Source organism: Cryptomeria japonica, chromosome 9, assembly GCF_030272615.1.
Source record: "Cryptomeria japonica chromosome 9, Sugi_1.0, whole genome shotgun sequence".
Classification (NCBI taxonomy): Eukaryota; Viridiplantae; Streptophyta; class Pinopsida; order Cupressales; family Cupressaceae; genus Cryptomeria; species Cryptomeria japonica.
This window is the reverse complement of record NC_081413.1, coordinates 664,404,807-664,417,417: the sequence shown is the minus strand read 5'-3', so window position 1 is coordinate 664,417,417 and position 12,611 is coordinate 664,404,807. Positions and strand designations below refer to the sequence as shown.

Below are 12,611 nucleotides of genomic sequence, written 5' to 3'. Positions count from 1 at the left end.
TAGAGTTTTAACACCTAACCCTTAAAACTCAAAACCGTAACACCTAACCCATAAAACTCAAAACCCTAAACCCCAACCCCTTATCATGATGTAATCCTAAACCCAAAAACTTTGAACCCTAACCCTAACAATGATGTAGACTACCTTAACACTAAAACTAAACCTTGACCATGATGTAAAGCCTTATGTCTTAACCCTAACCATCATGTAAACTCTAGCCATAACCCTAAAACCCTAAATCCTAATCCTTAAAACTCTAAACAAATCTACCCTAACCCTAAAATTTTAAACCCTAACAATAATTCTAACCTTAAGCAAGGTATGGTTAGAATTAGGGTTAGGATTAGGTAATTAGGTAGTTAGGCTTTGGATCAAAGATATAGTTAGCTTTAGGGAAGGTTGGGTTTAGGGTTGAGGTTGAGTTTAAAACAAGCTCCATAAGAATACCAAACAATTTAAAGAAGAAAATACAATATTGTACTCTAATGAAAACATATCATATATGTTTCCAATTTAAAACATATTATTTATTTCTCTTTTATTTTACCTTTGTAATCACAATTTTCTTTTTACTTAGAGAATTTCAACATGCAATAAACTACCTTAAATTTATAAAATATTATTTATTTAAATTTCAAATATTTAGAGATAAGCTTCTCTTAGCTTCAAGAATATTTATTCAAATATTCTCTACTAACAAGGCCAACCACATGAAGGTAGAAGCTTGTTTGGCCTCCCCTAATGGACCTAAGACAACCACAACACAACACAACGCAACACAACACAAACCACACGACAACACAATACAACACATGACAACACAACACGTTTTATTTTATTTATAGTTTTAAATATGAAAGTTAAATGTTATGATTATAGTTTTAAATATGCAACTTTAAATATGATATTTATGTTAAGTTGTCATATTTTGTGATTTATTTTTAGTAATGGAATATGAAATAATGTGTCAAAATACATATTTATTATAATTATGGTGAAATTCTTATGTTATGTAGATTGCATTAGTAAAGTGAATTTGTGATTCTCTTTTAATCATATTTTTGTAAAGGCAATTTATGCGTGGTTTCCAATCATTTATAATAATGTTAATTATGTGATGCCATTTTTTACCTTTTTAGTGGCATAGTTATGAAGGGTGAATTATATTCATGAAGTGGGCAAATTTGGCTTTTGTAAGGGTTATTTATGATTATCCTTTGTCTAATATTTTATAAATAATTCATAAAACATTTAAGTAGGGGGTGAATGATATATTTATTTTCAAAATTGTGAAATTTAACTTTACTACTGAAATCAAAATTAATAATTGCTTAAATAAAAACTAAACTACTAAAAAAAATGCAAAAAAAAATGACACAAACCTTAAAGAACGACCTTGGCCAATTGACCATTCTTTAAGGTGTGAGAAAACATGACCTCAAGGAATAACCATGGCCAATGACTATTCCCTTCCAATAATTTTTTTATTAAACACTATATTTGTACATGTTACAATGCTATCAAGTCAATATACTTGACCAAAATATAACTAAAGAAATGATGCAAGCCTAATTCCATCTCTTGTTGTTTTGAATACACCATGAACTAGTTCAAAAAGTTGCTTAGTATACTTCTTATTAAACTGCAGTTTTTTTGGCTGGAACAAGAAGGGTTATGAGCTTGCAATCTGCCACCCTGTCATACCAATTCAGCCATAAATTAGTCAGCATAATGCAACAAGTAAAAATGATAATGAAAGTAATCTCAAATCTAGAAAATGAAGTTTAGGATGCTTGAAGATTCATACATTTTATAACTACCAAAAACAAACCAAAAAAATATCACAAAGGTAGAAAATTGTTTGAGTTTGAAGACAATTAAAAAAAAAAAAAAAGTTCACAATTGCATTGATTTATGGTGTGACAACTAGTTGTGAATATTTCCTCAAACGTTCTAATGTTTGTGATGCTCTGCAAAAAGGATTAGAAAATCTGTTTGATGGCAACACACACAAGAGCACAAGAAACAAACGTTAGTGTTAGCAACAAAAGATTATCCTAAACAGGCATATCAAGAGAGATATTAAGCATGAAATAGAAAGCATATAAACATAGAATGAAATAGCTAATCAAGATGCTCATAGTTGCTCCTCCCTTGTTCCTCTCCTCTCCAAGTCCCAAATGAGTGTAGCTCTCAGCTTTTAGCACTAGCCATGGATGCCATATGGAGATTCAAGATGGTTGAATATGATAAGCAAATACTATGCAAGAGTAGATAGTGATGCTATGAAAAAGCTCTATGCTAATGCCAGTATAACAACAATACTCTAAAAATGCTTCCCCTTTTGCTTGAGGAGAAGGGTTCTATTTATAGAAGAAATAGGGAAATGAAGGGTTAAGATTGAGCAATCTTAACAAGGGTTAGGATTGAAAGTTGGGGATCCATGTGCACAATTGGCACCAATAAAATGGTGACAAGTTTCAACATAGGATTGGGTTGAGAGAAGAGGTTGGAGGCATTAAAGGCCTGAGAAGACCTCATGGTTATCTAGAAGGTAAGGGTCAAGTCTAAATTAAGATTACCCACTGGATTAAGAGTTAATCCAAGGATAAACCTTTGTGCAAATGTTTAAGAGATAATCATGGTCAAAGCATTAAAGGCTTGATGAGACCTTTGGGTTGGGTAGAGGTTGAGTCAAAACAAATGTTTTAACCATGTGGGAGGGTTTGAGGTAACCATTAATGGTTATTGGAGACTTTGGGGATTAAGTGGTTGAAGGTTGAAAGCCTTCAATGGTTATCAAAAACTTTGAGCCATTTAGTGGTTGAAGGTTGGAAGCTTTCAAAGGTTATCCAAGACTTTGAGGGTTAATTTGTTGAACACACAAAGCATTAATTGTTTTTCAAAGACTTTGGAGTCTTTGAGAAGTGACTCCAATTTGCTTAGGAATGTGACAATATTTAAGGGATGAATTAGGCTAATTAGGAAGGGTTTAGAAGAATCTAGAAGGGGTTTAGGCATACAAGTGGATTTTGTAGGAAAATGCAAGTGGGAGAAATTTTGGTATTTTCAATTAAAATAAAATCATTTATTTCAATTAAATGGTGTAAGTTGCATTTGGATAAATATTCAAATAAATATTAATTTATTTAAATGAGAAAAATGAAGATAAAGCATTAAAATGCTTGAAGACTTTGAGGGAAACCATTAAAGGCTTGAAGACTTTAAGGAAAACCATTAAAGTCTTAAGAAGATTATAGAAGGAAGCCATCAAGTTTGAAGACTTTAAAGCCATCAAGTTTGAATACTTTAAGGGAAACCATTAAAGGTTTCAAGTGGGTGAGGATAAATAGGATTTTAAATAAATAATTTATTTAAAATAGTTGTGCAACTTGCTTTTGTAGGAAAATACAAGTGGGTGGAGGATAAAGGTGATTTAAATAAATTATTTATTTAAAATAATTGTGCAACTTGCTTTTGTAGGAAAATGCAAGTGGGTGGAGGATAAAGGTGATTTAAATAAATTATTTATTTATTTAAATGTGAGAGGTGGGATTTTGGGGGATTTAAATAAATATTAATTTATTTAAATGTGAGAGAAGATTTAATTAAATAAATATGATTTATTTATTTAATTAATGGTCTGAATTTGGTTAAGTGAATTAAATCAAATAAATTGAATAATTTATTTAATTAATAGGAGAATAGGGTTAAGATGAATTAATTAAATATTAATTTAATTAATTATTAATTGATGGTTAAATAATCAAATAAATACTAAGTATTCATTTAATTAAGTGGACAGATTTATGTGACTACAGTTTGTACCTCCAAAATCAAGGCCAACAATTAATAATAATGTAATTGTTTTTAGAAATATTGACGTCAAGACCAGTTCAATTTTAGAATTTGAACCTCCAAGATCAAGGCCAACAATTCAAATGACTAGAAAATAAGAATGCTTGAATTTAATAAATCAACTAAAAAATTCAAATAGCACAAAATTGTTTTACTAGAGTTGAGACATTGGCTGAAACAAACAAAAAGGAAAAATTAAAGAAGAATTCCACTATATCCCATATAATTTGAAATTGAGAATATCAACTAACTGGGAAAGGGAAATATAGGGTTATGCAAAGAGCAAACCTACAAGAATAATATAACACACTTCCTTCTGTATGGGAAGTTGACTGGTTCTCCGTTGGAAATTAAAATAGTGGTGGTGCTTCTCCTCAAAAGGAGCCTGTCAAAAGAATAGTTTCTAAAATATCAATACCATCTTCAAACCAAAAATGATCATCAGAACCACATTAGCTGTATACATGTACAAAGAAGCTAGGTGCAACCTTACCACTCCTTTCTCAAGCTTGGCAGCTTGCATCCCAAGATTTGCAAGTCTTCTGCATGGATCTATGTCCTCTTCTGGAGGTTTTGTAAGGGAAACTTGAATTGTATCACCCAAACCATCCTGCATAAAAAATTGAAAATTGTCAGCTTATATAAATGATAAGGAACAGAAAAAACCGTGAAATCTTGACACAGAAATGAGGACGAGAATCACTAGAAGAAACCTGTAACAGTGTTCCAATGCCAATTGCAGATTTCATTCGCTCATCTTCACCTTCACCAGCTTCAGTAACTCCCTAATGCAATGGATAATCCCATCCTAGGACATTCATCTCTGCAACAAGCAAACGGTAGCAAACGGTATGCCTAAACCACGATTACAGAGTTGCTTTCTTTCATTCAGAAGACAAACTTGTGGAAATTCAGATTCCTACAAATGCGTGCAAATGCAAATGTTGATTCCACCTGTTTTAAGACAATGAACATTAGTATTTTGAACTATTACACGAATCTTATCAAGAAAGAACAAAGATAAAATTAAATAATAAAATCAAAGTGAGTTACCAAACAAGTAGTTGTGAATATTTCCTCAAAAATTCTTGTATAAATTTTACACTAGAAGCTCATTACCCATGATCGAATATGAAAAATGAACCTCTACACAATAGAACATTTGCACATTGGTAGACTTTGCACAACACGAATTGGAAGCATCAAAAGCGTCCACTCTCTTAAAGATGCAGGATATATTTAAACTGAAATCTAGAGAAAACATGTGCATACAAGCAACTTGATCTCAAAAAAGTGGGAAAAGAAAGAAAACAAGACAAACACTATTTCAACCATTCAACTAATCTTATCCAGCAAGACCCATGATTAATCTCACAAAAAAACAGTAAATATTGCAGAAAATATGTAAATCTTGCAGCAAATATTGCAGAAAATATGTAAATCTTGCAGCATTTGGTTTGAATTGATGATGGAAGAAGAATTTGGGTATTAAGTGTAGTATTGCAGTATCTGGTTTGAATTGATGGTGGAAGAAGAATTTAGGTGGACAACATATTTTGGGTTGGTTAGGTGTAGTGAATTTATTAAAATGACTTTCTCGAATATTAAAAAATACGCAGAGGCCAACACAGATGAAACCCTGAATTCTTATTGCTACCCTGGAAATAAGGAAATACGTAATAATAATATTGCTACCCTAGAAATAAGGCAATATGAGACCCTTTTGATCATGGCTATATTGCAAATATTGTTGAATGCACTGGGTTACACATAATTCTTGTTTCATAGACTTATGAGAAGGAATCTACTGAGTCGTTTTCATACTATGATCCACCTTAACGTTGATATTTTCTATATGGAAAACACCACATAGAATCTCTAAAATGTTCTGAATGCTTATGGCTATCCCTAAAACAGTGCATTCATTGTACTCTTTAACATATTAAATAATCAGTTCTTCATGGTGAAGGCATATCACATTAATGTCATTTTTTATGTAAATCTGCAATAGTTGTTCCACTATCCTCAGAGAAAGTTGTAACTGAGAGAATGATATAAGATATGTGAAAAAGCTTGGGTTCTAGGCATGTGCAACAGTTGCATAACATATACAGGCCATAAGTGTAGCGATACACAATACATAATAGGGATATAATCTATACAAAATGCAGTATGAGCCCTCAATTGTGCTTCGAGAGAGGAGACATCATTTGGAAGATGGGCATGTAATGCACTCTTCTTATCTTTTCTTGCATGATTAGTTCAAAGATATACCTCCAATGCACTAATGTGGAAGCACTTATATTTATGCTTCTTGTTGGAAATCTGAAAACCAGTCTGGTCATAGCAAACTCTGAGGATAAAAAGTTTGCTAAACAATTGCAGCTGTATGCCAGATTTAACAACATGCAATGATTTAAACTTGGAGAGCCATAAAATAAGAAACGGGAAAGCACTCATTAGTTTCTCCTTGCCAAATGCCGTAATCTAGCCCAGAGTGCCCAAAATGAAGTCAAATTACAGCCATTGGGACAGAAGCTAGAGTTAGTTTCTCAAACAGACCTCTCAAATTACGTGTTTAATACATTAACTTTACCAGCTTCCCAAGGATGGGAATTGAAAATGTTCCTTTCACAAGGTAATCGGTAACAAAGTGTCAAGTCATCTCCCCTGCTTGCAACATGGTATATATGAAAAGGGTTAATTGGATTCCCCACATAAAATGAAAGTTTAAGTCCAATTTTGTATTCTTAATTATGAATATAGGAGGTCAGTCATCATAGAAATCTATCTCCTGCTCAATCGAAGGAATGAGTGAGCTAGTAAAAAGCATTAAGTTGTGGTGCCTGTACTTACCTTTAGTGCTAGCAGAGCAGTGTTCGGTGTAGAAACTATAATGAATAACGTGCTTGTAGCTCGAGATGGGAGAAGACAGCCCTATCATAGCTCCTGTCATGGAATATAGAAATCCGGTAGCCTCTCTCATATTTGGTAATGGCCTTTATTGACCAGACAAGCAGAGCCGGTATGTCCAGGTCTAGTTTTTATAGCCTTTAATATTTTAAGAAATTTTCACAAGTATGAATCCTAAACTCTTTACATAGAATTGAAGGTAGCCCATGATTCATTCTGGCAAACAGTCTTGAATGGATTCACTGAACATGAACCCGGCTCTGCTCGGCCCTTACTCGATCCAAATGGAAAAAATGTATGGGAATTCACCCGAGCAAAATTAAAACCTACATTATGTCGAGACACGCAGAAAAGAAAAGGGGTAGGGAAGGCAATGAAGAAAGACGCATGAAGAAATTTTTTTACAGCGAAACCATTATTTGCAAATGGGGGAAATATTTTTGCATCGCCCATCTTCTAATTCAATTAAGCACAAAGGTATCATTAACGTGCTTTAGGGTATGAAGATCCCATACACACAGAATACCACAAAAAACATACGAAAAGAAATCAAGCAACCTATAAATCTATAGATAGGGTTTGCAACATACAGTCTGGTAGCCTCTTGTGCTTATGCTTGTTCTGATGCTGGCGGTGGTGCAACTGAAACTGCTGGCTCGGAATCAATTGAAGGAACTGGAAATGCGACTAATGAATCGACTGCCCTTTCCGTTGCTTCCTCCCCTTGGTTGGTAATAAGCTGTTAGGGAGCGGCCACGCCCTACAAGAAGACCTGACCTGTGCTATTATTGCCCTCCGGAGCAAAATAAAAGAAGTGGAGCAAAATAAAAGACGAGGAATCGAAGAAAGCTAATGCCCTTAAAAGGGCGAAAACTAATTTAAATGCAAATAATTTGATTTGAATTGATGGAATTGAATTGCAGTATTAAGTTCTACATACCTGGAAGAAGAAATTGCCCTTGGTTGCTCTGCCTCTGACTCTGCCTCTGTTCTGTCTCTTCCTCTGCTCTGCCACGAAAAGGTAACACAAACCAAAAAAAATTGAAAAAACAATGAACACCACCAAACAAAACAAACGCCTGAACGAAAAAAACCAGAAAAACCAGCGTGCACGCTGTACACCACCAAACAAAACAAACACCTGAGCCAAAAAAAAATGAACAATGAGAAAGAACAAAACATTTGACAATCACAAAAACATTGACAGAACGCGAACACATCGGGCATGGAATATAACACAATGAAGGAATTGCCTAACCCAATTTGAAATTTAAAAACAATGTATGTAACCGAATTTGTTTGAAATTTGAAAACAATCTTAATTTGAAATACCGCTCCTCTCAACGGCTATTTTGATTTTTTCATTGGTTTAAACAAATTTAATTAAATTATTTAATAGTTTAAGTTTCTTTGATTAGGAACAAGTGATTGGTATCTAATTTAAACAGATTAATATCTTTTAGGATATTTATAATATTTAATTTCAATTTGTATGATTTAATTTTTGTGTATTAAAATGGATATATGATTTATATTTTGGATATATGTTTATATAAATGATTAAAAATGATTTACATTAATCTTCATTTAAAATTTTACTATTAAGGACACAAAAACTCTATAAAGTTTGGGAAAATATTAAATTTTGAAAACAACAAACACAATAGTGGCGTTGATACTTCATTGGTAGTGAGTGGGTACACCTTGTCATTCATGTCCGTGACATGCTACAGTTGCACAATCGCACAATCTCAAAGATTTATTGATTTAGTGTAATCAATCAGAAAAATATACTATTGGATTACCTGTCAGTATTGTCTCATCGAAACAGGATTAAATTCAACAAACATTATCCACAAGTATGTGATATAAGGAATCCTAGGCAAAGATTTCTAGCAATTCAAATAGAACACAATCTAAGACTTCAATACAATTTTTTTTTGGATTCTAATGTGTTTATGCTCATCATTTCTTTTCTTACTTGATAACTTTGACAACAAGTGAATGGCAACCTTCAAAATTATTTTAAAATCCATGTGCATAGAAAAAGAATTCCCCATGACCTAGAAAAGGTTCCATATACGATACTTATACATCCCCCAATAGAGTAAAGAAATTTAGAACTTACCACATCTATAAATTCATAAGATCTCAACTTGGAACAGAGTTGAGCTGAGCACGGTCAATATGTGAAGCCTAGGTGATGACATCGAGAAAATTTATTATACATCATATCATCCATTGTTTGGCATCACCAAAGCACCCTCTACCACAAGTGAGAAAGCATTTTGAAACACTATCACTACCATATCTGCTCTTTAATTTCCCCTTCTGCCCTCTTCCTTTGTTACACTCAATGGTCAAACCATTATAAACCTACTCAAGCTCCTATCGTGAGTGCATCATGTAAATTATTTAGATTCCCTATTCTACAATTGTATAATGTAATAAACAATCTTATTTACTCATTTAATAAATGAAATCTTAGGCCAACTTGTTTTGCTTTTCTCTATCATTTAAATATTTAAAAACGTTGGTTCATTTTTCTCCATCTACCTATACTTGGTTTCTTGTTTCTTCTACTCATCAAAAACTCACATTTTCAACATGGCCCAATGTGTATAGAAATGCCTACAAGATTTGTCAATGACATTCAAGTGTATAAGTAGATTTTTCACCTTGGAATTCATCATTGATTGTAATCTTTTTAGAAAATTCAACTATTAGGGTGTTATTGCTAGTTGTTAGGTTTGTGATAGAGGCCTATCTAGATTGATAAGAGGATTTTATATTTTCTTAGCAAATCTTGGCAAGGTTATGAGTTGCCTTCAACCATGTGTGGTAGTTTATGATTGGAGTCTTTTTTTTTATTAAGGATGATTATTAATGACCTAATAGATATTTTCTCATTGTCAACACACTCACTCAATGGTGACATATGCATTAGTCCATTCAACTTGTTTACTATGATATGTGAGAGTTTCTCGTTTTTTTTTTAAATGCATGTATTTTATCTATATATAGTGATGCGTAGAAAATTGAGTTTTGGTGTGAAGGGTGTGTTTGATAAGTGATGTGTTTGGTGAAAAAAATGTTTAGATGTGACACTAAACATATGAATTATAAAAAATTATCTATAAGAGGTTTTTAAAAATGAGTATTGGTTTCTAATTTGAAATAAAGTATCAAAATTAAATAATAATGTAGCGTCCTAAAATTGCGACACTTGCAATTTCGACTGCATTTCGGTCTTCACGATGGCGACGCAACACGGAACCTGAATGGAGACCCTGAAACTTGTCCACGACACCAAAAACTGCATTTTCTTGCACCCTGGCCTGAACCTCCTTTGCACCCTGCTGTCCCGGGAGGTGGGACCAGAGCGCCCAGTGCCCTGGTCCTTCAGGACCAGGGCGCCCAGCGCCCTGGTCCCTGGCCCTATTTTGGGCCCGGTCTCCTATGGGACTTCGGGTCTTTTTGTTTGCAAATTGGAAAATAACATTTCCTGGTCGCCCTAAGGTCGGGAAAATCAGTCTATCAGCCCTAATTGGCAAGTATATAAACTACATTTTCCTCTCTCATTTGAGAGGAGGGAAAAAGGTGGAAACGATATTCAAATATTCAAGCATTCAAGCATTCCTTCAAGCAATTGATCATTCTAAGTCTCCATTCAAGGCTAAGTGTTGCATTCAAGACAAGGATTCAACCATTGAAGAGGAGATCACATACTACAACATACAACAATACAATAAACAACAACATCTATACCTTCGCACATAAGGATACAAACATCCTTACAACAAGGTATTAGTACTTGTTTTACATTACAGACATTTACATTTACAACATTTCTCATTTCTTGGTTAATTCCAAAACCGGGGTTTGACCTAAAGGCAAACCCCTAAATCCCTAACCCCCCGATCATCTTCGCTTTTCTATGTGCAGGTTGCAGGTACACGGCTGAAATTGAAGATCTAGAATCCTTGTGCAGAGACGAACAGATCCCCCTTCGTTTCGCGGATTTTTCAGAGGACTGTGTGCACGCCGGGCGCCATCGTCCTGTCAACTTTTGCTCAAATTTGCAGGACAGTGCCGTATCGACATTTTACTGCTAATTCCAGGTCCGCAGCTTCATCCTATATCCCTATCTCAGTTTATAAGCGAATCTTTCTCACTTTCTATGCATTCCTAGCTTAATTCTTCTATGCACATTCTTTAGAAAAGAGGGTAGCCTTGCTGTCTTAACCCTTGAAACGCATTTAGCATCCAATCTTGCCTTGTGTGGGATTGGATCTTGTGGGTTTCAACCCCTCTTTTGAATGTAAAGTCCCCTAAGTGAAAACCATCAACCCTAGCAACCTCCCTTCTCTCTCCTTGGAGTTGGAAGAGGGGAGAGCAACTAGGGTTCGATCGATTTTCCGCTTTACATTTTGGTGAACCCGACATGAACATCCTTTCTGATTATTCATGGTTAGATTTGAAAATTGGATTCCTTGATTACATTTCCATGTTTGATCTTTTGCAAATTTTAGAGGTTGATTGCATAAAAACCCTAAAATTTCTTTTTTAGTTATTGAACTTGTGAAATATTTAATTGTTAATGCTTGTTTCAGATCTGCCCTTCTATTACAAATTATCAATTCATTTTTGTGCTTTAATTTTGAAAATTAAGTGGTTAAGTGTCAAAACCCTAATTTTTGAAACCCTCTTGATTCAACCTTTGTCCGACAATTTCACTGATCAAAACATTTCCAAATCAGCTGTAACTTTGGATTCCGCAATAAAATCACAATATCTTTCATCCCTGAAAATTTGGAAAAAAGTTGCGAGGACCGTGTGCACTCCGAGCGCCATCGTCCCCGACATTTTTTTCGAAATTTCGGGAGCTAGATCTTACTGTATTTTTCTGCTAAAATCCAGAATTTTGGCTGATTTTACCAAATCTAACACTTTCAAAATTACAGTCAAAGTTGGTCTTGTGATTGCTTGGTTTAAGGCTTCTAAACATTCAAAAATCATTGAAATTGAAATTTTATGTCAAAATTGTGTTCTTACTGCCCTAAATCTGAAAAGTGTGTTTGCATTCATTCAAAATTTCAGTGCTTTATTCAAATTCTTGCAATTTGTGACTTTTGAAATTAAGTGCTTAATTACAACAAGTTTAATTTCCGCTTTCAAAATTGAATTTTGCGTGAAATTGAGTCAACTTTTAAAATTTCAAAACTTGCATTGCTTTTGGTATTCCCTCTAAAATCATAAAATTCAAAATTTCAGTTTCCCTCTCTTTTTTCAAAATTCAAATTTTTGCATTTTTCGACAATCTTGGTAGTGTTCAATTTCGAGATTGCAACTTTAATTTGGCCTATCTACAGATGGTAAAATCACTCAATTTTTTTAGATTAGCTCTAAAATCATCATAACTTTCATCCCTGCAAATTTCGAAAAAAGTTGCCGGGACCGTGTGCACTCCGAGCGCCACGGTCCCTGACATTTTTTCTGAAATTTCGGGAGATTGTCCTGATTACATTTAACAGCTTAAATCTAGAAGATTGGCTGATTTTACTGAAAATTGCTACCTCTAAAAATCAAAATTTTTTCTCTCTCTCTCTAGTGCATGAGTTTTACAACAATAAGCCCTACTTACACTATTCCCGTTAGACGAAGCCGTAGAATTAAGTCTTTCCGAGGTGTAATTACCGAGGAGATGGAACCTAATTTGAATGGCCTTTTTAACGAGGACATGGGTAATTCCTCTAATCCTCCTAATGATGAAGAAGCTCTCCATGAGGTTTCTGAAGAACAACTTTCGAAATTGGATAACCAATTTGATGATTTTCGAC

The 12,611-nt window shown here is 34.0% G+C and overlaps 1 protein-coding gene across 6 annotated transcripts; it reads right to left on the bottom strand.

The window, feature by feature from the left end:
* Positions 1-1,423: 1,423 nt before the first annotated feature.
* On the bottom strand, positions 1,424-8,016 carry LOC131039494 (4-hydroxy-3-methylbut-2-en-1-yl diphosphate synthase (ferredoxin), chloroplastic-like). 6 transcript variants are annotated; one of them, XM_059211182.1, is made up of 7 exons: positions 7,913-8,004; positions 7,712-7,779; positions 7,362-7,531; positions 4,572-4,812; positions 4,352-4,468; positions 4,151-4,243; positions 1,424-1,695 (listed from the first exon to the last, which is right to left on the bottom strand). In XM_059211182.1, the coding sequence occupies exons 4-7, from the start codon at positions 4,605-4,607 to the stop codon at positions 1,606-1,608; spliced, it is 336 nt and encodes a 111-aa protein (XP_059067165.1). In that variant the 5' UTR covers positions 4,608-4,812; positions 7,362-7,531; positions 7,712-7,779; positions 7,913-8,004; the 3' UTR covers positions 1,424-1,605. The 6 variants fall into 6 exon arrangements, 5 of the variants coding, with proteins under 5 accessions (XP_059067165.1, XP_059067166.1, XP_059067167.1 ...); XM_059211183.1 differs by having other exon boundaries at positions 7,712-7,774; positions 7,913-8,002; XM_059211184.1 differs by having other exon boundaries at positions 7,362-7,543; positions 7,712-7,774; positions 7,913-8,001.
* Positions 8,017-12,611: the final 4,595 nt, after the last annotated feature.

Coding starts and splice junctions, on each gene's coding strand:
- LOC131039494 (XM_057972274.2), bottom strand. CDS start 4,607: ATGAAATCTGCAATTGGCATTGGAACACTGTTACAG. Junction 4,469..4,571: donor GCATTGGAACACTGTTACAG/GTTTCTTCTAGT, acceptor TTTTTTATGCAG/GATGGTTTGGGTGATACAAT. Junction 1,696..4,150: donor AAGTGTGTTATATTATTCTT/GTAGGTTTGCTC, acceptor TTGGTATGACAG/GGTGGCAGATTGCAAGCTCA.